The sequence below is a fragment of the Anolis sagrei genome, chromosome 2 (genome assembly GCF_037176765.1).
Source record: "Anolis sagrei isolate rAnoSag1 chromosome 2, rAnoSag1.mat, whole genome shotgun sequence".
In the NCBI taxonomy this organism is placed as follows: domain Eukaryota; kingdom Metazoa; phylum Chordata; class Lepidosauria; order Squamata; family Dactyloidae; genus Anolis; species Anolis sagrei.
Genome location: NC_090022.1, coordinates 113,272,151 through 113,296,168, shown reverse-complemented (window position 1 = coordinate 113,296,168; position 24,018 = coordinate 113,272,151). Strand labels below are relative to the sequence as shown.

General features: G+C 44.0%; 1 protein-coding gene across 9 annotated transcripts in view; it reads right to left on the bottom strand.

Annotated features, from left to right (window-relative positions):
• Positions 1–394: 394 nt before the first annotated feature.
• ADGRL1 (adhesion G protein-coupled receptor L1) overlaps positions 395–24,018 on the bottom strand; it is a 204,669-nt gene continuing 181,045 nt past the window's right edge. For 5 of the 9 annotated variants that reach the window (XM_060764886.2, XM_060764885.2, XM_060764887.2 and 2 more), the window contains 14 exons: positions 22,871–23,054; positions 19,167–19,289; positions 18,789–18,994; positions 18,279–18,449; positions 17,615–17,824; positions 16,618–16,838; positions 14,502–14,568; positions 14,110–14,201; positions 13,019–13,187; positions 11,392–11,520; positions 11,126–11,222; positions 10,627–10,755; positions 10,076–10,093; positions 395–8,350 (listed from right to left, as the gene is read on the bottom strand). In XM_060764886.2, the coding sequence (XP_060620869.2) occupies positions 7,572–8,350; positions 10,076–10,093; positions 10,627–10,755; positions 11,126–11,222; positions 11,392–11,520; positions 13,019–13,187; positions 14,110–14,201; positions 14,502–14,568; positions 16,618–16,838; positions 17,615–17,824; positions 18,279–18,449; positions 18,789–18,994; positions 19,167–19,289; positions 22,871–23,054 (2,595 nt within the window). In that variant the 3' untranslated portion in view covers positions 395–7,571. Of the gene's footprint in view, positions 8,351–10,044; positions 10,094–10,626; positions 10,756–11,125; positions 11,223–11,391; positions 11,521–13,018; positions 13,188–14,109; positions 14,202–14,501; positions 14,569–16,617; positions 16,839–17,614; positions 17,825–18,278; positions 18,450–18,788; positions 18,995–19,166; positions 19,290–22,870; positions 23,055–24,018 lie in introns of all 9 variants that reach the window. The other 4 variants (XM_060764889.2, XM_060764892.2, XM_067463760.1 and 1 more) reach the window with 2 other exon arrangements.

The window sequence follows — 24,018 nt, the reverse complement described above, 5'->3', positions numbered from 1 at the left end:
TTAGGATTGTTGTTGTTGAGTGCCTTCAAGTCACTTCAGACTTAGGGCTCCCCTAAGTCTGAAGTTTAGGGTGGGATCTGGGTAAATGACCTTGGAGGGCTGCATCTGATCTGCAGGCCTTAGTTTAGAGACCCCTGCTCTGGCCCCTGAGGAATAAAAGTATTGTCTGCACCGTAGCAGAAAGAGGTTGGACTAGGTGGGCCTTGGGGTCTCTTCCAACTCTTTGATTCTATGAGTCAAGAGTTAGCAATTCTAAACTAGCCTCAAGTATAGAAGTGCCCCCTCCCATTGTTTTAAAATAAGTGCTTAATGTACAATCTTTTCCACAGCTTCTTTTCTGCTTTGTCCTCTTGGACCCCTTGATCCACAAAGAAAGATTCACAACTACTTGCAGTTCCAAGAAATCATATTTTCTTTATTGTTTTAATTTTTTTTGTAACTCAACAAGTTTCCATTTTTTAAATATTTTTAAAATTTTCATTATTATATTTTTTTCTGTTTAATGCACTCGACCCAAAATTGGTTTGGCATGTTGAAAGGAAGGGAAGGGAACTGAAAGACAGAGAAATGGAACAAAAAAAGGCGAAGTGGGCAAAAGCAATGGTGTGGAGATAGGAAATGGATCAGCACCAACCTGTAGAAGGGGACATTGAGGGACCAATGAGGGAGGGAATGAATCACAAACCTTCCCAGCAGGCCTTGGGCTCTTGGGCGCAGGCCTTTTTGCTGCCATTCAAAAGGCACAGCTTCACACCAATAAACGGGAGGGAAATTTTGCTGGGAATTACTATGGAGACTAGGGTAACTTTCGTGAGGCAATGTGACTTAATCTGATTTCCTGTTCTGTCAACAGGCATCATTTCCTGTTTTATATTCCTGTTCCTGTTCCAGTGTAAGCAATTATGGCTTTGCTTCTCTCTGGCAGGACGATTCCCATATCTAGAGTAAGGGCCAGCCCACAACATTTTGCTGCATGAGACAAAAATACAATATCACATCGTCCTCCCCATATAGAAGCTAACTGGATTAGCAGTTGACTCTTTTTTCAATGGGATTGTAGCCTTCACCACACCTGAGACAGCAGGCCAGTGTTGGGCCCTAGGACAGGCCATATGACATATACAGCACATTTGCAACAGAGGGAAGCAGACAGGGTCTCAAGAGGAAAGCTGCTACTACCCCTTCCCCAGACAAATTTGCTTCAAAGGTGTTTACTCCACTCTCTCTGATAGATACCTTAACTAGGACTGTCTAGTGGAATATGAATTAGTATGTTTGCCCACCAAGTGGTATTTGGCTGCCTTGCACGTATGGTTTCAACTACTGCATACTCAGGAGTGTGAGACACAATCTAAGACACAGGGATACACCATTTAGGCCTGCGTCAACAGAGTATACGGAACCTTTCCAAGGCTGTCTTAGCCAGCAGGAGACATCACTGTAACAAATCATATGGATTCCCTGTTTCAACCATATGCTTTGTTTATACAGTTTGGGGAAGGCAAGTGATTCTCCACTTTCAAGAGTTGTTAGGTTTTATAGCTGTCACCACCCTCACCCCCCGCCCCAACAGACTTTGAAAAGAATCCACTCTCGGAGTTGGTGAAACCTGAGAGTTTCTGGCAGAGAAGGATGGGCATTTCACCCCCATGCAAGAAGGAAAGAGGGTCTGGGTCCTGCTATGCCCAGTGATTCCAGCTCAGAATGGCTTTTTGACAGCACAGTCTGAGTTCTAAAGTTGCCCTAGAGGTAGTGCTGTCCTAAACTAGCTTGTGCATAAGTGCCCCTCATTTTGACTTGTTGGCAGCCAATTAGAGAGGTGGCAGAGGTGGCCTAGATGAGCAGAGTGCAGGGCAGTAGGTGTGAGGCATAGAGGCTGGTGGTCCCCAACTATTTTCCAAAGAATGGGAGCCATTGCCCTAGACGATGTCTCATCTTCTCCATGATATGTTGGCCCAAAGGCTAATGGGGATTAATTGGGGCTAACTAGCCCATTGGTCTTAATGGCACCAAGGCAGTGATGGTAGATGGCTTTTGAGAAGCCAGCAGGAATACTTTTTACTAAAGTGAGTTGAGCTCACAGATTTGCATAAGTCTTTGATGAGAGGATAAAGAAAGAGAAACTGTAGTCCAGAAGCTTCAGCTTGATGGGCTGTTAGCAAAAAGAAGTGTCCGCCATGGCTAGATCTGTGGCCAACAGTAGAAACTGTTGAATGGGAAGCTTCATGGGCTCTCTCATTATTAAGAAGGTCTTGCCCTCTGCAGCCATGAAAACAGTTTGGCAATTGCCACCTCATGAGGCTCACAAGGTATGGAACCATCACATAATCTTTCCTGGCTCCTTTCCCCACTAACAACATATGATACCTTTTAAAAAGGTAATTGCCAAAGTAAGACTTCAGTGATAAAATAAAATATACGAATACAAAAAATGAATTCTGTACAAAGATATGGTAGTAATCAATCTGTACAGAGCCCAATATATCTCCCTGTCCTATTCATTCCAACACAGAATGACAATGCTGCTTATATTGGGCAGTCCTTCCAGACCTTGCACTATTAGACCCAAGACATGCTGCCAGATTTCTGCATCATGCAGAACCAGAGGAAAGCCCTAAGGATCAAACCTCTACCCTTTGAATAAGTGAGCTCCTCCTTTCTCTCCCCCTCTCCCATGAATTGGAGGAGCTTGGTATTGTCAGAGTTGTATACAAGGAAAAGTCATCTTCACTGACTGAAACACAAACTCCCATTGAAGTTAAAAGATAACAAAAGGAAAAATGAGAGCAAAGAGGAAAATGCAAGATCACCTTTGCTGTGGCTGCTCATTATTTTTAACAATTTTGCATTGAATAATAGGAAAATGATTAAAAATAATAAAAGTTGCAATATATCATTCTGATTATCTTTGATGCACCCAGAATTAGTTTGAAATTCTGCCCCGCCTCCCAAAGACTGAAGAAAAGGAAAAGGTAAAAAAGGAGTAACTAAAATTGTCAAAGGCTTCAAAAACCATCCTTACAAAGGAGGACAGGGGTAGGGTTGGGGTAGAAAAGAGTTTTTAAAATGATGTTGAATGGAATGAAAAATGAAAGCAGCATCTCAAAATAATTACAGTCTGAGCAAACTATGTATTCTTTTCTTTTCGGAAACATCCTGTCCAAATAGTAGCTTCATTTCTCTGCACTGAGCTGCTTAGCTAGTTTTTCCAGACCTAATCTTAGTGGTTAGAAGCTGGAATACTAACCAAGGTGGAGTGAGTGGGTGGTTAGATGATAATAGGAGCGGGCAGTTCCAGTGCCAATCCATTATATCCATGGACAGATATTTGGGTTTAGGGCCCACCACTGGCTAATGCCTATCCTGCATCTTCTTTTCAAAGCATGGTTTCTAGCACCCCATGGTTGAAATTTAAACAGCCCATAAGACCCACAAGGCAGTGTAACTCCCTTGTGTCAGAAGTACTGTGGGGAATTTTTTTTTAAAAAACACCCAGACTCGAGCCACCATTATTGGGAGAGCTTCTCCTGCTGCAGTGGCAATAGAATAGGAGATACTCACCCAAAGGTACTCTGCTCATGACACTTTCAGTCCTGGAGCTGATCCTGGACAACCCTCCCCACTGTCCCCTTTGGCACCAGAGGAGAAAATATCTCCTCTCCTCTGTTCCAGAACAACTTGCCTTTGCGCTCCCCTACAGGATTCTTCTTAGCTTTTGCCTTCAAGCCCAAACTTACAATGGCTGTGTGTCCATGCAACTCACAAGCTGTATAGTCACACAGGGTAAGTAGTACTTTGCACTGAGGTAAACAATGGAAAAAGAAATTGGGCAATGATAAGGCCCAAAGGTTGCAACCAACAAAATAAAAGAGGCTCAGTGTCACCACTCTCACAGCTGGTGGCATCAAGATCGATCCCCAAGTTAGAATGCTAAAAGCCTTGATCTTACAGCCGAATCCTCCAAAGAGCCGGTTCACATTCTCCCATTACTCTTTTGTCAGGGCGGAACAAGCAGCAGCACTGTTTTCCTTCCAATTCAATGTCCAAATCTGAACTGTGGTTTAAGCAACTCTAAGCTAAGACTGAGCTGGAAAGTGCAAAGCCTTGAGCTGCTAAATATTCAGTCTCCACCACTTTACTCCTGACTGGGTACAAGAGGGCAGATATGTCTTTGGTTTTGGTTGTTTTTAAATATGAGGTTTCCAGACAGAGGTACCTCTTAGTAAAAATGGCAAGAAGGTTCCTGAACCTTCTTTGGACCAATGCAGCAAATGAAAGTGGGGTGAATAAGGCTATTTGGTATTTGGGAGAGGACTGATCAGAACTAGTCTGGGGAGAAAACAGGTAGATGGTGAGAACTTGTCTTTAAAAGGCTAAAAAAGGGAACCAGTTACTTCTGGACCAAGAGTGTCAGAAAGGCATTTGGGCAGATATGTTTATCAGGAATCTTCCAACTTTCATGCAAAAAGATCCCAAGGAAAAATACAACCCAAATCCTGTAAAACAATAAAGTAGGGCCCAACCTACTGTGATTTCTGAAGGAATTAACCAGATGAGAAAACAAAAGATTTGCAACTCTCCTGCTTCTCAATGCAGAAGTGCAATAACCATGTGGTTTGGGCTGGGGATGTGTGGCAGGAAGCAGAAACCCCTAAGTGGAAAAGTGAGTAATTCTACAACATGCTGGCTCCCTAGTTTCCAAAAGGTGTTTTGTTCAAGCTCTGTGCTCGAAAGCTGTATTAAATTATTTTATTTTAGAGTTAAAAGGTAATCTATCAGACTTGAGCAGGACATGTTCCAAAGGCAGAGCTTACTCAGCACATGCACTTTTGTCTGTTTCACTGTTGCTGGCTATAGTCAATCACTATCTCAGCTCTTGATAGGGAAAAAAACAAAAAACCCAGATTTGAGCAATAGGGCATGCTTTTCTTTACCAAAAATGATGAAGGGCTGTTTTTGGGTGCCGGAAGCATGCATTTGCTATGGGACTGGACTACACAAAAAGGCTAGAAATGACAAAAAGGCTAGATTATTGAGCATCTGAAGACAAATAAATATGTAAATTCTGCTAATATCAGGATTAGATTTATCACCTGATGGAGAAGGAGAAACCAGTGGGTTGTGCTCCCTCCATCCAGAGCAATTTAGTATTGAGTCCTTGGGTCTTAGCAGTGGCACTTGGCAAAATGATGGAAAGTAATGCCAAGGAGTTCACTGGTGGCTTTTCTTCCCCAACACAGTACAGTGAAATAAAGGGAAGGCCCTGCATACACCTAGGAAGGCAGTCCTCAGCAATGCCAAACCCTCTAGGCTTTTGACAATTTCTCATGAATGCTAGCTACTAGTTGGGAGGTGACAAAGAAACACAAATAAAACAAAAAATGAACAGTCAAGGCTCTATGTAGCAAAACCTCACATCCTTTTCTTTTTCAATATATTGTAACCAGAAAAAGGTTTAAAAATAAATACAAATGATGTTGTTGCTTTAAAAAAGTGAAATGAAACAACATTCTGTCCCCTGCCCCCAAATTCCCAAAAGGAAAAGTTTCTCATGGAAACTACAGAATTACAGCATCTTTGGGTCTTGCAGTAAAAAATGTTTTTTTTTATATTTTTCCACCCACAATTCCAAAGTGGCAGTAAATGAGAAAATAACCAACTTCATGTAGAGATGTATGAAAAAGGTACCTCATCTGGCAGGAAAGGGGAAATGCTTCAAGGTCACAGAAATGACGCAGTATATGTTATATATTACATAAAAATTGTGCCAAAATGTTTTTTTTCCTTTTTTGATTGTAAAAATCTGCTCTTGGTGGGCTCCCCGCATCATCTCAATCAAAACTGGGATTTCTGTTTTCCCGTTCATACTCCCGCAACCGCACGTGGGGCCAGAGCAGAGTTGCGTGCTATATATCTATATATATTATATAGATATAGATATATTGAAAACCCAGACAAAAAAGTTCCTTGGTTTTGTTTCCTTTTTCAAGTGAGCAAATCAATTCTTTGTTGTTGTTTTTAGGATTCCGTATTTACAGCATTTCAATTGGTATCACACATCCCCTTCCCAACCCCACTTTGACCCCGCCCACCGCCCGCCCCAGAGATATGATGCCTCCAGGTGAGACTGGTGGCTTCCCAAACTCTCTTGGGATGAGAGCTGGTGAGAAAAGTCGGAGTTGTGCTTGAAGAGGGAGACTTTCCTATTTCTTTTTCCTTTGGGGAAAAAAGTGCAGTCTGGGTTAGTGTTTTTTTTTTCGTTCCTGTTGTTGCTGTTTTTGTTTGTTTGTTTTGTCATTTTTTTCTGAAAGACAATCCATCCAGTTTAGGGGAAAATCGGCACTCTTCTATTTCTCCCCACATGGTCCCAAATGTGTTCGGACAGCAGCCATATTTGCATTGTAAGGTACTCCTGAAGTTTGCTTCTTTATAGGCAGGAATGAAACAGAAAGAAGATTATTCTTCTTGCATCACTGCTTAATTTTGGAGCAGGTTCTCAGCAGGCCATTTTGGGTGGTGGGTTAGCCAACTGCGAATGGAACCAAGTTAAATGGATCACGCAGGATGAAGGGCCCCGGCTTCCCTCCCTCCTCCATCTTTTGTTTTGTGAGATTGCATTTCATCTCAGGTGACCACAGCAAAGCACTATGAGGGGCTGCTCCCAAATGCAACCAGAATAAATAAAAATGAAGTCTAAAGATAGCCACCTTGATCCTACTTCTTCTCTCTTCCCCAGAAATGATGGTGCAAGTCAAACATTCCTATGCAGGCTTAAAAAGAAAGAAACAAATGTAACTGTCCTGTGGCTCTGCCATACTGAAAGAAAGTAGAAACTTAAATACAAATCCTATCAATAAGCCATGAATTATTGGAAGGCAGGTTCTGGGTTTAGGATTCTCTGAACAACCTTTCCTCTCTTTTGTACCTTTCCCTTTTAATTTTTTTGGCAATGTTTACATCTAAGGTCAAGGGCTGTGAGCTCTTGTTTGTCCCTTATATTTTTCTGAAAGACACACCAATAAAGTCATGGGTCAGGAAGGGGGGGGGGGGGAGGCATGGTGCTGAGCCAGGAGGCACAGCAAGTGCCCCATTTTCTGAATGTGGCACCCTCATGGCTTTAGCTTTTATACTGGTTTTAAAAAATTAATTATTTTGACTTTTAAACATTTTCAATTTATTGTTCCATCCCCACCCACCCATCTAGGAGGTATTGTTGAGATATGTCTGATCATTTATTATTATTTTGCCTAAATAGTGTTCTCATTCTTCAATTGCATTTGTCTGAAAAATAAACTGATATAACCAAATAGGTAATGTGCCACTCTGTGTCTGGAAAATTAATTGGATGGAAGGAAAGACGGAGAAAATGGCTGCCCTCCCTCTTGGAGAAGCCCTCTGCCTCAGCTCTTCCTTTCACCACCCCATCTCTATTTGTTCCCCTGCCCTGCTTCATTCTCTTCTTCCCCACCCTTTCCTCCAGGAAAAAAATGAAAATGTCCAGGTCACAGCAAAGATGCTGTATTGGGGTTGGGGGGGGGGGGAATGTGGTCCCTCAGTCCCTTTTCAGCTCCTCAGAGGCTGGTCACCAGCTGCATTTGGCCATCTCCCTCCACTGCTGGGTTTTCTAAGCTTCCTGGGACCAAATAGCCATCATTGCTGGGTCTTCGAACTTGGTAGTAGGCCTGGAGCTGGTTGCGTGGCACCAAGGCTGGCCGGTTGGTGTAGTAGATTTCATTGATGGCTTGGGCATGAGGAAGTACTTCCCCAACTGCCTCGGGGCTGCTGTCCGGATATGGGGAGTCCCTCAGGTTAGTCATACTGGTGTATAAAGAGTCCCTGTTAGGCGAAGGGGCTTGGCCATCACCCCCCTCTGTCAGGTCAGCTGTGCAGCTCTCCGACTCCTCCAGGTCGCTCTGATAGAGGATGGATTGTGCCCTCTGAAGCAAGAGCGGCTCCTCTAAGGCCTTGTACATGAGTTCAATTTCCATGTTCTCCTCATGGGTCAAGGAAGGGGCGTCAGGCACAATGGCATCATCCTCATTGTTGGTACCCCCTCCCCCTGCTCCTACATTGGGAGGGGGAGGTGGCCCAGGGGGGTTGGGGATCTCGGTGGAACCCCCACCTCCCTTGACCACACCACTGCCTCCCCCCCTCAAGTTGTTGTGCACCAGCTCAGAGATGATCATTTTTTCAAAGGCAGCAGCGTCACTCAGGTTGCGTCGACAATCAGCCATCTTGGTGCCATCGGCTGAGAAGTCACCGCTGCGGAGGGAGTAGCTGTTATTGAAGTTGCCATTGAGCGGGAGGGTGTCCATGCCACAGGCGTCTCGGCTGTTGTTCAGAGGGTGCTCTGTAAGTTGGACACAGATAAAGGCATCAGACAGTGAAGAAGGAAGGAAACAACAGCCTGAGGTCTGGAAGTGGCAGCGATCACTCAGGAACTGAGCTAGAAATGGCTATATCTTGAGCAGCATTTAAAACAGAATGTGCAGGTGCAGAAGGACCTATGCTGTATTTGTGCTGAAGCAACGGAAGATAACTTCTAATAAATTGCATATGTGAGACATTGGGAATTGTTACACTGAGAGAACTGTTCAGTGTATATTGAACAAGAGGGCACTGGCCTCCAAACAAATCAACAGCTGGAAAACCAAAAACGTGAATGTGAACCTGATGCTGGAAGGATTATTGGTTAAACTGAATTGAAATGGTGAGCGTATTTCAACAAATCAGGCTTCATCAAGAAGTTGTATGTTTCCCCTGGTTAGACGTGATTCACACATTACAATCTCCACATGTATGCAGGACCCCCTCCACTTCTCCTCTGGTCCTGAAAGTGCCTTTGTCATCAACCCCTCTAGTTCCAGGAGAAAGGGGAGGAGGCGTTTGGGGAAGTGGGTAGTATTACAGCATTACTTTTTTTAGTGTTGCTCTCCATACAGGGCGTTGGGGCAGAAGTTTGTGGCCTCAACATCTCTCCCACTCCAGTTTAAAAGGTTGGCTTACTACATTACTACATGTAGAAGTGAGGTAGAATAATACAAATAAGTATTTGAAGTGCCCTTGTAAGACCATTAAGTTTACAGTCCAAAATAACCTTATAATTCTGAAAGATGATCCCTTTGACACACAGAGCCCTACCTTGTCTTGCCAGCAAGACAGAAATGAATAATCAAGGCTTGCTTATGGCTAGAGGAACTGCATTTGCCTACCAGGGCAAAAACTGTTCTAAAAATAAGCAAGGCTCCAAAACTTTAATGTGTGCTTGCTATTATCTGCCTACTGCTCTGCTCTCTTTGGCAGGATTTTGCAATAAATACAGAAGGAATTAGATTCATGTAAACTGAGTACTGGGAATTCTAAAGATGTCTTTTGGGGGATTTGTGTGCAGAGGGGTACAGTATTTAATGGGGCACATGTGTTTGGTGTATATGTGTGAGAACAAATGGAACTGGGAGTAATGTTAGCTGGTTTGCTAGTAGATACAGACATCTGTGTGAAAAAGTACAACTAAGAAACTATCCTTAGGGTGATAGAGAAGGAGAAGAGCCACAGAGGCATGCCTACTTTAGCGGCACAGTCACATGCATGATGAGGCAGACACATAATCTTTTTTGCCAATGAAAAAAGCCTGCTTTAAAAAAAAAGCTGCAGAGCCAGCTGTCTCCAGCCAGAAAGCAAGACATATAGGAGCTGTCAGGTATGCTATGGTTAGCCTACTGAGGCAGGGATGCCCACAGGTCCCACTGGTTAAATCCAGCATGCAAGGAAAGGGAGAATGAGCTCTGCAGGAGCTTTTAGCGCCATCTAGTGCTCTTCAGCCAGAAGTGCACGAGCCATGCTGCCTCACCACACCCACTTAGAAAGGGATATAGGCGTGGAGACCTCCCACCTCCCCTGACCCAGGAAAAGTCAGCATTCTTGTCCTCCTTACAGGGCTCCCTGCTGCTGACAGCTGCAGCCAAACACACCCTCTACTTGCTCACATCTCTGCTGCGCCCACCCCCAGCCTGCCAGTCAAACTAGCAATGAAAGAAACATTACTGCGAAATGGAACTGGAAAGGAGGGACGTACTGGACTCTCGGAAGCTCCCTGCAGGCAGCAACAGTATTGGAGAGGGAAAGAGAAAAGAGAAAGAGTTACCTAAGCAGCCAAGGCCAACAATCACACATTATGAGTGATGGAGCAGATCTTCCCAGGAGAAGTGGACAGAGCAGCATATGCTTTGCATGCAGAAAGTCCCAGGTCCAATCCCTGGCATCTCCACGTAAGTCTGGGAGACACTCCTGCCTGAACCTCTAGAGAGCTACTGCTAATCGATGGAGGCAATGCTGAGCTGAGTTGAACCAACACTGACCCAATAGTAGGCAGCTTCCTACCTGCTGAAAGAGTGGAAAGCTACTTCACAGAAACTTCTTCTGACCCATTCCCCCAGTGCCCCAAGCCCTGAGTAAATTCTCTTGAAAAGGTCTTCTACTAACATTGTATTCAAAACCAGAATCTGCATGCATTCCTACTGCACAAACACCCTTCACCAAAGACAATTGAAAATATATATATATCTCTCTCTGTATCCATACACTTCACAAGGCAAAATCCATCCTCTGTATTGCCAAGTGTCTTACCTGGGGAGTTGAAGACAGGAGGTGAAGCGGGGTTGAAACCCACAGACTCAGCAATGAGTGTATTGTAGGGACTGGTCCCGCCCCGTGTCTGCAGCACGGGATTGGTTAGCAGGTGGTTTCCCATTGTCCCTACAAGACCAGGTAGAGGCAAGATGTCAACACTACACTGAAAGAAGAAAACATGGCCTTCCACATTTGGGTGGCAAAAAAATATTTGGGAGAGAAGCAGCCCTCTTGGGGAATGCCCATAGTTGTGTGGGTAAAATTAGAGTGGGAATGGGAACAGCGACATCTTAGGAAGATATTGGCATAGAGTTGGAAGGAAGAAATGGGCAGGAATTTCTCTATCAGATGGAGATGTGGTGGTGGTGGGATTTGTGAATGTCCAGTCTGACGACCTAGAGTTAGGAAGGTGCTCCCACATTCTCACAGTGTATTTTTTCTCATTCTGGTTTGGGAAAGGACTATGAGACATGACAGAGCAAAAGGGGCTGCTCACCTCGATTAAGGGTTGGTGTGCTGTTGAGATCACCTGCCATGAAGCTGGACTCAGTCTGTTTCCTTACAGTATCATTCCACATTCTCCGGATTCGGCTCTGAAAAAAGGACCATCCTGGAATTAGCAGAGCAGCTGAACTCCAAGACTTAGAGATATCTCCTAGCCTCTCACACTCATTCATCACACAATCCCCCAGGACCCTTTACCTTGGCTAAGAGACCCTCAGTTTAGTAATGAAACCCCGCTGTCACTCTGCTCAAATGTACCTGTGTTCCAGTGTAGTAACGGTTGTTGCTGCGGATAGCCGAGGTCTTGAGGGAGCCCAGGTTGGCTCCTGGTGGGCTCCGTAGGCAGCAGGATGCATGACGCAGGCATTTGCTGAATTCCCGATGAACCTGGGATGTAGGAAGAGGCATCAAGGAGAATGAAGAAACACATTGTTCAAGCAACACCAGGGTGCTTTGTGCTTGTTCTTCTCTTTCAACTTTTGCTTTTAGCTCTTCTGTTACAAGCTTTACCATCATGCAATACCAGAGTATTAATGTTTAATCGATGAATTGGTAAAATAAAAATTGTCTAAACAGCTTTCCCTCTCGGAAAATAGATTTTTTTTAAAAAAATGAATACATATTCATATAAATATGGTCAACCCTCCTGTTCAAGGAGCTCCATTGGCTGCCATTCATTTACCGGACCCAATTCAAGGTACAGGCTCTTACCTACAAAGCCCTGAACGGTTTGGGACCTGCCTACCTACGTGACCACATCTCCATATACAAACCCACACGATCCCTTCGTTTGGTGGGGACCCTGCGTTTGGTGGGGACAAGAGAGGGCCTTTTCGGTGGTGGCCCCTTGACTCTGGAACTCACTCCCTAAAGACATCAGACAGGCCCCAACTCTGGCAGTCTTCAGGAGGAGCTTGAAGACGTGGCTGTTCCAGTGTGCGTTCCCGGAATAATGATCTCATAGCACTTTGTCCTCCAAAGCACTTTACATTTCTTTAAGTCTATTCGTATGCCCTTCCACAAACACTACTATCACCTTTTCGTCCATGTCCCAGCATCACTTCCAATTTTAATTTTACATTTGGCCTTCCCACTGTTTTTAATTGTGTGCTGTCTTATTGATATGTTGTATATTTTATTGTCTATGTTTTTTATTTTATTATTACTTGTATTGTTGTTTGTTGCTTGTATTGTTATATTTGGGCTTGGCTTCATGTAAGCTGCACCGAGTCCCTTGGGGAGATGGTAGCGGGGTACAAATAAAGTGTTATTATTATTATTATTACTATTATTATTATTATTATTATTATTATTATTATTATTATTATGCACATGCAAGCACCGTTTTGAAAAGAGGCATTACCTCCCTTCTGAATTACACAGTAGGAAGTCCACGGCTTCTTGTAATGCCCCTTCCATGATACATATGTACAACACTTTCAATGTCAAGAAATTATACTTCTTTTTTGGAATAATTGCTCTAAATAATATGTAAATTATGCACATTTAATAAATTCATCAACTAACTGTTGGATTTAAATTTCTTGAATCAAATGGGTTCTGTGTCACATCTTTCATATTGGATTCCAGTTTCTTTGCCATCAATAGCCTTCTTTTGAAGAGCAGCAGATATAACTAGAGTCACACAATCTAGCTTTGCAGGTCTGTCAAGTCACCACTTTAATATTTATTTATTTTTTTGCCATATTTATATCCCGCCCTTCTCACCCCGAAGTGGACTCCGAGTGGCACACATAAAGGCACAATTCAATGCTCTACAAAACACATATTCAGCAAATAAAACATATGCATTAAAACAACAATGCCATTTTCGTTAATCTTAAGTATGAATCATGTCCTTTTGTTCTGATCCAGTTCGACTTACCTTTTTCTGTAGTGCACAATGAAATACGAATATGAACATGCCCTGGAAAGCATTGAAGGTGGTGAAGAGGTAGGCCATGACAATAGACTCCTTGTTGATGAAGAGGAGGCCAAATGCCCAAGTGAGTCCCAGGAGAAAAAGGAGAGTGATGGCCCCGAGTGCCCAAGACCTATAGAAGAAGACATGAGTGTGTTCTGGGCAAACTTGTGTAATGCAAGGTTGCCACCACAGGAAAAATGCATTTTGGGCTACCACGCATTTTTAGTGAAATGTAATGGTTTATGAAGGTATTACCTCAGACAGTACTGATGCAGACAGGACTGAGTTTTCTGCTATGAATTCTCTGTCACAATACACTAGAAAATCTCAATTTGCCAAGGTGCTAAAAATGTTTTTGAGTGTGTTTTTCCTAGCAATTTTAAAGAGTTAGAACTAGGTGCTCCATCCCCTTAACCAGCCTGAGCTTATGAGAATTTGAAGTCTGAAAAGAACCAGGTTGGGAAAATCAGGTTGTGCTAAACTGTGCATTAACTACATTGAAGTCCTGAAGTCCATCTTGCCACGCTGTACTATTTTGCCTCCTCTGTGTCTATGTAGCCAAACCTGAAGTATGTCCTGTTCTATTGCATGCTTTGTGCAAAGAGCTGTTTTCTCAAAACACAGAGTTGGCTACTTTTGGAGCACACGGGCCCTGTTGCCCCACACCCACCAGAGATTTTGCTAATGGTAATCAAACAAATGGGAATTTTCCTGTGTTTAACACAATGCTTTCTGACAAATCATTCTTTCAGAAGGGCTGCCCACAGCCTAACTAAAAACAAAAACATGTTGTATGCTCTCTTCATTTCTTGAAGGAAAATTGCCATTCATTGAAATTACTGGTGTGGTGGCAAAACTGGTGCCAGGAAGTCCCAAAAATGGGTGTGCAAGGCAGCACGTGTGTGTGTGTGTTTCTCGCCCTTGTGATAAATTGCTTTAGTAGAACAAGATGTAGAGGACACCCTGTAGGAGTCAGGGGATGCTGGAGCTGTGTTATAAAGGCATGTTTATGTTTGGGTTTAGGATCAAAAATAATGAAAACATTAACTCACTTGATGTTGTCCAGTCGGCTCGAGTCAGGCTTGAGGACAGATGTGTTGCGGATCATCTTGTGCAGAGTGATCATGAGGAATACCAGGTTGATCTGGGGAATATGCACAACTGGGTGTAAGGGAAAGAGTCTCCTTTGTACCAAAAAAATTACCTTTCCCCACTACTAATAGCTTTCCTCACCACCATGCTTAGGCTGGCAGTGACTGCCCTGAGAATTCATATCAAGAAGTTTACCATGTGGGTTGGAGTGGGATGAGCACTAGGGCCTCCAGAGGACTCTCCTGAGATCTGTGAATTGGTGCTTCCCTCAATTCACTTTAAGGACTCTGTACCCAGAACTGCTAAAGGAAAACCCTGTGATTTTTTCTCCAAATAAGCCCCAGTGACTTACAACAATGACAAAAGAGACAGGTCCAATGAAGCTCCAGATGAAGTAGTTATCTACTCGAAGCCAGCATCTGCCAAAACAGAGCAGAATAATGTCAAATGCAGACTGAAGAGGACAGCAGACATCAAAACACTCAATTGACTCACAGCTTATTGCCATGAGATGGCACCATCCTATGAATTCTCCCAAAGGCTGTATCCACCCTGTTGATGATTCTGACTCAGCCCTTTCCCTTCTGTTACTGATTCTAACATTCAGAAGCCACTAGCAAGTTTAGCCAATGATAAGAATTCAGGGTGCTAAAGTCCAAAAACATCTGGAAAACCAAAGCCACTTAGATTGTCATAATCAGTCTGTTCCTGGATTATGGACTTCTTGTCAGGACGTTCCCAGAGGGTTACATTAGGTAATCATACCTCTCCAGCTCTCAACACTGGGATGCCATAAGGCTGTGTGTTGAGTCCTCTGCTTTATCCTCTTTACACACATGATTGCATCCCTGTCCATCAGAGTAATATCATTATCAAACCTGAGGATGATACAACAGTGGGGGGCCTTGTTTCTGAAGAGGATGATTCTGCCTATTGGGATGAGTTGGATGGCTGCTTTCGTGGTGCAGGGGAAATAATCTGGTTCTTAACATCAATAAGATCAAGGAGCTCATAGTAGGTTATAGGAAGAATGGACCATAAATTCAGTCCTTGGTCATAAATGGAGATCAAGTGGAGCGGCTAGTTTTAAGTTTCTGGGTGTCAGTGTTCAGGAGGATCTGATCTGGGGAGTTGATACGGAGGCGTTGGTTAAGAGAGCCCACCAGAAATTGTACTATTTGAGACTTCTAAGAAACCAACAACTGAATGAAAAAACTGCTTGTGACTTTCTACCATTGTGCTATAGCGAGTGTTCTAACCTATTACATCTGCACGTGGTTTGTAATTGCACAGTAGCAGATAGGAAGGCGATCCAAAGGGTTACTACTACTGCACCGAGAATTATTATTATTATTATTATAATAACTTTATTTGTACCCCGCTAGCATCTCCCAAGGGATTCGATGCGGCTTACAACAGGCCGAAGCCCACACAATACAACAATACAATAACTAGCAAATAAAACAGTTTAGCAAAAACAATAACAATAGCAGTACAACAAGACATTATTAAAACTGAGCCGGCCGGAGTAAGGGTACGGGATTAAAAGTGCTGATGTGTCGGAGAGATATGGGATTATAGTATAAGTGTGGTGTGCGGTGATCTTGGTTCTAACTAAAGTGCTTCTGGGATTTGGTACTGGGGTTTCTAGTCTGAAAAGGCACATTGGAACAGCCAAGTTTTCAAATTCTTTCTGAAGACTGCCAATGTAGGGGCTTGTCTGAGGTCTTTCGGGAGGGCATTCCAGAGGCGGGGGGGCCACCACAGAGAAGGCCCTGTCTCGTGTCCCCACCAAGCACGCTTGTGACGTGGGCGGGATCACGAGCAGGGTCTCCCCAGATGACCGGAGTGAACGTGTGGGTTCGTAGACAATGATACGGTCACGCAGAATCGTTAGTTGCCCTCTCCTCTCTTTGGAAGAACTTTATAAATCCCTCATGCTTAAGAAAGCTCAGAGCATTTTTAAGGATCCATCTCACCCAAGATTTTTTAAATTATTACTATTTGGTAGACAAGGATAAAAAGATTAAGAGAGCTGTAACTATATTGAACTCCATGGTTTCGCATTGATGTGGCATTGGGGTGTGTGTGGTGGTGGTTACAGTGTGGAGGAATGGGTTTATTGTTTTTGTGATGTGTGCTGGGGAAAAGCATTTAATTTCGTTGTACAATGTACAATGGCATAAAAATTATTCTATTCTATACAAACCTTAGCCTCATCTCAGTTTACAGCATTCCATTTGACATTTTTTTCTTTTATATTTTCCAGAAGATGGAAACATGTCTCCAGGGCCCAGATTCTAAGAACTGTATCTCCCAAATGGAATATTTCTAAACTCACTCTTTAAAGCTTTCTTTCTTTGGGCTAAGGAAAGGGAAAGGTGATGCACTAGCCCACCTCTCTGGCAAGACCCTTCCGCTACCCTCACCCATTCCCAATCTCTGTCTTAGACATCTCTTGTACTCACGCTTTCTCGGTACCATAGCCGCGGTAATCGATGGCAGCAGCAATACCGACAACCAGGGCAGGGAAGCAATAGCCTCCCAAGTAGTAGTATTTCTTACGGGAATACTCGCTCTCAAAGACCTCAACCAACATGAGGTAAAGATGGATGGCCTCCAGGCACATCCAGGAAAAAGCTGCCAGAAAAAAGTAATGCAGCAGTCCAGCAAAGATAGGGCAGGCAATCTGGGACAAAGGAAGAAAGTTCCAGTTAGTGTAGTTCTTCTTTTTTTTGAGGAATTTATATTATTATTATTATTGTTGTTGTTATTATTATTATTATTTTATTTAGAGTGCTTATATCTTGCCTTTTTTTATTTTTTCTGATCACAGGCCTAACAAGCATTTAGCATTAGAGAGAAGGAAGTGACTTGGAAAGTGCTGGGCTCCAAATTAGAGCTAGGATAGTTTGTAATCCACCAGATAGGATTCCACTGCACTTCCATCAGCCTTAGCAAGGATAGCCAGCAGTGAGGGATCATGGAATATAAAAGCTTAAATACCTGGAGGGAACACATTCCCCAAATTAATTTGGAAAGCAGAATATGTCTTCTTATGACTCCTTGAGCTTTGCAAGTCAAAATTCCAAACATAACATATGAAAAACATTGTTTCTGATTTCTAAGAAGTCTTCCAATACTTCATTGAATTCAGTTTGGTCTTCAGTGTATCAGAGCTCCCCTGATAGCTGCCTACCACATGTGTATACCCATTATACCTTCCACTTACTGAATCAAGGGGATCTGGTTTGCTAGCAGCATGCTGATTTGCCAGACCAAAAGGGACTTAGGGACATCTCACTTGCTGGTAGATATACAAAGGATCTGGCTTGATAGCAGCATGTTGATTAACTAAGTCAAATGGATCTCAGGGATATCTTCCTCCTATTCTATTGGATCATGTTCCATTCTTAGTATGATTTCAATTCCCTTCAGTTTGACTCTGAGCATTTTGTCACATACCTCGTACTGTGTCTTATCAATGCCGATGAGAAAGAGTAGCTCAGTGATGAAGAGATTGATGCAGAGGTTTTTATGGATGGTGTTGCGGTCAGTCTGTAGCCCACGCAGGAAGCAGAAGGTAGAGATACAAATGGCCAAGCAGACGAGAGAAATCACAATGCCCACCCATGTGATGACTGATAGCAGTAGCTCATTAATGCGGCCCTGGTACTGGAAGGAGAAAGGAAATGAGGCTGGGGGATATACAACTTCCCTCATCTGTTTTGTCTTCTCTTCTTCTTTAGAGGTGGAACTTTACATGAACTCCAAAACCTATTACTATCTTCTGATGCTAGAGTTACTTCATCAAACCCTAACATTTTAACTTTTTTGGATTACAACTTCCAAAATTACCCAACCAGCATAGCTATTGACTATGCCAACTAAAGTGGTCTGGAAGTTGTTGTCTAAATTCTGGTAATTCAACTAATATTTATTAACAGCAGAGGATTAAATCCCAAGCATTTCATATCATTCTGATTTCATGAAGAGCACATAATAAATAAATTGGAAAGATGGCATTCACAGTGATTGAGATAGTGACAAAGAAACAACAACAAAAACAACAAAATTTTCCTCTGCCTCCATTTTGGCATATTTCCAACAGTAGAAACCATAGGCTTACAATTTCACGGTGTGCCATAAGCACAGCAAAGTTGGTGAGGTGGCTGCATGCACAAGTGGTGTGGGTCTTGTTGGTCTCCACTAGCCGGCACCCCTGTGTGGACCAGTAACCCATCATGGAGCGCTCCGAATAGTTCCAGAAAGAGCAATTGGCATTGAAATGGTTTTTGTCCTGTAAGGAAAGAGGTATGCCTATAAGAGCCACTATGAACAAGATACGGGTTGGTGTCACAGTAGCAGAGGGAGTCTAGGTTTTGAGATGGTACAGTACAGAAAAGTGGTTTGTTATAATAAAAAAGGAAAGATAAGAAAAAAGGAAGAGAATTGATACAGAGAAGGCACTCATTTATTGATTATCTAGTCACACATGGCCGGAAAAGTAGTGGCAATGCTCACCCAAAACCACAAAATCCTTTGTGGTGGTTGGGGTCTGCAGAAACAGGATATGGATTACCAGGTACCAAGGGTGGATAAATGAGCACAATGGTCCCAAGTGTCACACTATCCTCACCTCTAAGTGGGAGAGGGTGAAGATGACAGGATCCATCAGGAAGACACGGCTGGATTCCTTGTTGATGGAGGCAGCAATAACTTGTGAGTTGACAACCAGCGAGGGACTAAGTGGACCAATCTCACTACCCAGTTTGATGGTAGCATTCTCAGTAGAGAGGAAAAATCCCAGATTATTGTAGAGAATAAAAACAACCTTGACTACCCCTGAAGAGAGAAGAGACATATCATTGGGGTACAAATAGAGAGGATCTAATGAAGCCCTAGAAGGAGTGAGGGAAAACAAAGGGCAAAGATGGTTTCCAGGACATGTCAGGAAATTGGCCAAGTCCTGGCAACCTCTTCCCTCCCTAATCCTAAAATCCTATTTATCACTCACCGTTGCGGCTGTTTTGCTTGATTGTGTTGGCTGACAGCTGAATGGAATTTCTGGTGGTGTGTTCATGTGGGAACACAATATCCGGCACCTGCCCTTCCGTATTCAACACTGAGACCTCCAGCACTGAAATGCAAAGGAGGAGTAAGATGAGAAAAGGCAGAAGACAAGAGACAGGCACAATGACAGCTGGAGCAGTTCATCATCTTTTCTTTTGAGAATAGCAGAGCATATAACTTCCAGATGTTTCTGTTCTTTGGGATACCAGGTAAAAAATGGGGTGATTCTGTTTCAAGCCATCATGTCAGACTAATTATACACTCTGCTCTACAAATCCTTTGTGGTTGTCAAATTACCATTCATATTTTTGGGCTACTAACACATTTGGTGATAATCTATTATGCTTTACACATGGTGAGGTACTGTCTAGGCATCTATACACAGCCCTCACCTACCTGACTCCCCACCCCCAGGCCTGTAGCTGGTTTATTCATGAATTTTAACTGGTTAACCAAATCCCCATGCTAAGTCTATGAGACGCAAAAAATTAAGAGTCCATCCAGTACTGCAAGCACTATCTCAAGTAAATATTGACAATTTATTCACACTGTCATTACTTGCAGCAATAGCCGATGTAGCAAAGCAACCAAGTTGGGGGGGGGGGGGTTGAATGCTCTCATTAAGGAGGCCAGACTTGGTGGAGGTGGTTGACAGGGGTGGAACTGCAGGCTATTGAAGGCTGCTCTGCCCCCTGCTGTGCTCTTTGCTTCAGCATGACCCTACCTCCCCCTGAAATTTTCAACCCCCCCTCCCAAATGTTAAACCCTCCCCCAATTTTTTTTCTGGCTACGGCCCTGCCCACCCCCACCCCAATTCATTTGTTGATTGCTATTTTCATTTTGTAACTAATTAGAGCTATGTTAGAGCTTTATTGTTTGCTCCGTTTTAGGGCAGTCGTTCTCAAAGTGTGCTCTGCAGAACACTTAGGACTCCACAAAGCAGTCAGGGGTTCTGCACTTCCCTCCTCCTCCCTTCTCCTATTGTGCGGAAGCACCACTGCTGAAAGTGGGATAATGAAGAAAGGTGTGGGGGGGGGGCAGTTGCCTCACACCCTATATCTCCTCCTGTCACTGCCGCCAATGGTGGTGCTTCGCCCGTGGCGTTTCTGGTGGCATGTGCTTCGATGGTCAGCTATTTTGGCAGAAGACGTGTTCTGTAGCTGTGCCTCCTGCTGCCTCCTCCTCCGAGAAGCCCCTGATACCCTTCAGCATGGCTGGCATCCTGGAGAAGCCCTGCTGCTGAGGAGGAGGGAGGGCCTGGTGGGGAGGCATTGCCGTGGATGTCGCTGCTCCCCCCCCCTGCAGCCCCAATCCCACCTCACTGCTCAGCATCCTTGAACAGCTGACCAGAAAGACCTTCTGAGACCACCTTCTGAGTGCAAGGCCTGGCAGCTCTTTCTGGCTAGGTACTAAAGGGCACAGAGTGGTGAGGTGGGGTCGGGGCTCCACACAGGCATCCCCAGCAACAACCCCCCTTTAGGTCCTCCCTCCCTCCCTCCTTCCCTCCCCCTCCTCCTCCTCAGTAGTAGCAGGGCTTTTCTAGGATGTCACCCGGCCTGAAGGACACCAGGGGTTTCTCAGAGGCAACGGCAGGAAGCATGGCAGTGGGACATCCTCCTCGGGGATGCGAGGCACTGTGGCCTTCGTGCCTGATATCATCGCTGCAAAGGTAGCCTCCGGGGGGCAAGGAGGCTACTTCTGAGCCACCATACCCAGAGCTGCTGCTGCTCCTTCTTCCTTCCTTCCCTTCCTCTCCTTTTCCTTTCAATCTCCTACCCTCCCTTTCCTTTTCCTCTTCTTTCCTCAACATACAGACCGCCCCCACCCCCGCACCTTCCTTGCTTTTCCTCCCTGTCAGAAGAGGGTTGGACTGGATGGCCCATAGGGTTGTTCCTATTACTACTATTATTTCAAAGGCTGGATGGCTGTCTGTCAGGAGTGCGTTGATTGTGTCCAAAAGTTTGCTCCTGCCTGATATATAATATAATAAATATAATAATATAAGCACTTATTGGGGCTCCATGAGAAACTTTTCCTTCAAAAGGGCTCCACAGCTTAAAAAGTTGGAGAACCCCTGTTTTAGGGGATCAATTAATTAATAAATTCCTTGGTTTCTCTTGGGCTCAGACAGGGAGTATTTGCTTCTGTCATACTTAGTTCCTTCCTCGATTACAAGAACCAAATTTTCATGAATATCAAGAGTTGTCCCGTGACAGGCACTTTAAAAAGGAAAGTGCCTGTCAGTATGTTAGGTTTTCTGTGTGTGCACATCCCCAGAAGACTGCAATGGACACACTTTAGGAGCAGCAAGAGAGTCTCCGCAGACCTGGTGGATTCCAGCATTTATGGGTCAAAGATTACATTTTTCAGGTTCTACATGTGCAGGGAAATACCTGTAAACTTCACAGGGAAAAGCAGGGGTGAGGAGAAGAGCACCGCTCCTTTATCACATTACTTTGATGTCTACACTTCCACTCTAGTTTCTTTGCCTTTCCTAACTCTGGTTCCCATATCTTGGCTTTCTACACTTACTCCAGTAACAGATAGTGCACATCACTTTGTTGCCCAGCAGAAGAGTCTTCAACATGGTGCCAGATAGGAAGAGCATTTAGCTTAAATCCTCCCTGACAAAACTGCTCTCAACACTCACCAGTGCACTCACCAGTGTAAAAAGTAGAGCTTAATATTCATGCTGACTGAGAGATTATGAGTTTTGCAGCCAAAAAAGTACTCCCCACTCCCCAACTTATCAATTGTCACAATAATTGAACTAAATGGGCAGGCTAAAATTTGACACAACTCAGTTATGACAAAGAGCTTCTTCACGCAAAATTCTGACAAAGGTGCATCTATATTGTAGAATTCATGCAGTTTGACATTACTTTAATTGCCTTGGCTAAGTGCTATGATCCGCATAGTCAAAGCCATGGTATTCCCTGTAGTAACCTACGGATGTGAGAGCTGGACCTTAGGGAAGGCTGAGTGAAGGAAGATAGATGCTTTTGAACTGTGGTGCTGGAGGAAAGTTCTGAGAGTGCCTTGGACTGCGAGAAGATCCAACCAGTCCATCCTCCAGGAAATAAAGCCTGACTGCTCATTGGAGGGAAGGATACTTTGGCCACATCATGGAGAGAAGGTACTTTGGCCACATCATGAGGAGACAGCAAAGCCTGGAGAAGACAGTTATGCTGGGGAAGGTGGAGGGTAAAAGGAAGAGGGGCCGACCAAGGGCAAGATGGATAGATGGCATCCTTGAAGTGACTGGACTGACCTTGAAGGAGCTGGGGGTGGTGATGGCCGACAGGGAGCTCTGGTGTGGGCTGGTCCATGAAGTCACGAAGAGTTGGAGACGACTGAACGAATGAACAACAACAAGTGCTATGAAACCATGGGAGTTGTAGCTCTGCAAGATCTTAGCTGTCTTAGCAGGTGCCTCACCAAATGACAACTCCAAAAATTCCACAACATTGAACTATGGCAGTTAAAGGGATGTCAAATTGCATTAATTCTACAATGTAGGTATACCCAAAAAGGAAGATATCTGGTGATGACTTCATACAGGGATCAGACTGTGTGCCATACATACACTGTTGTGTATGGCAGCTCCCTCTTCAGCTCTTTTACACGAGCCAGGTGTCCATAACTTACCCACATTATTCTTGGCAGTGACAAAACGGGCAGGCTCTTTGACATTGTCAGCCAGCAGGAAGGCTCCTTCCTCCAGAATGTCAAGCAGCATGGTGGCTGTGTGCACTTGCTCTGTGGCATTCATGTCCTTCCAGGACTCCAGTGCCTCAGGTCGCAGCAGGTTGTCCACTGTCTCCACCACAGCCTGGGATGAGATAAAGATAAGAGAGAAAGGAGATCCAAAGCTCACAGCTTTTCATTTCTTTTCACCAGCCTGTCTGTGCCATGACATGTCTCTCTTTTGCCACTTTCTCTTGTCTTCTATGATAGAGAACTGCTAGAGATGTACCTCCTATTCTAACACCTTGCTTCAGCAGCAGAAGGCAATGTCCATATGTGCCACTGGATGCCCTGCACACACAAAAGGTACTCTTTTATTGGATTCTGGATATCCTCCCTCAAAGCATCTCTTCCGTTGTAAAGGACAATGTCTTGCATTCTGCCTTTGTTTTACTAAAACGTAGGAGATCTTCTGAGTGGTATTTCAGCTACTGAAAGTAGGGACCGGGGGGGGGGGGGGCAAAGTTTTTGCTGGTCCCTCCCCCTTCCTTCTGGCCTGGTGCCCTTTAAAAATAAGCTCACCTCTCTTCCCTTCTGCCAGAAGGACCCCCAGCTGGATCAAAAGCCTTCCCTGGACAGAAAGAGTGCTTCCGTTCACTGAAAGCTACACTTGGATCCAAGCCAAAGTGTTTTCAGTAGCTGGGGAAAAGCTAATTATTCTTCCAGATACCACAACCATTTCTATCCACTGCCTTTAGGTAACATGGTTGAGCCTGTACTCCAGGACATTGCTTTGCTGTGCACATTGATGAGCAGCACAGCTTCAATTGCTAAAAATTTATACCATTTGCAACAGTTTTAGATTCCTCCCACTACACATGCACACATACTTAATGTTTTAGAGCCTCTCCTGTATTATTCATCACAGGAACACACACCTAACCACCCTGGCAGCTTCTCCTCACACAAATGCCCTGCCATTTTGTGAACCTTTTGTCTTCCTTTAAAAAAAAAAACATATTGAAGCTTATGACCATCTAAGGAAGCCATGGAAAATAGGTGAAATGATAAAGCTATAAAATTAGATGACAAATAAAAGACAACAGATT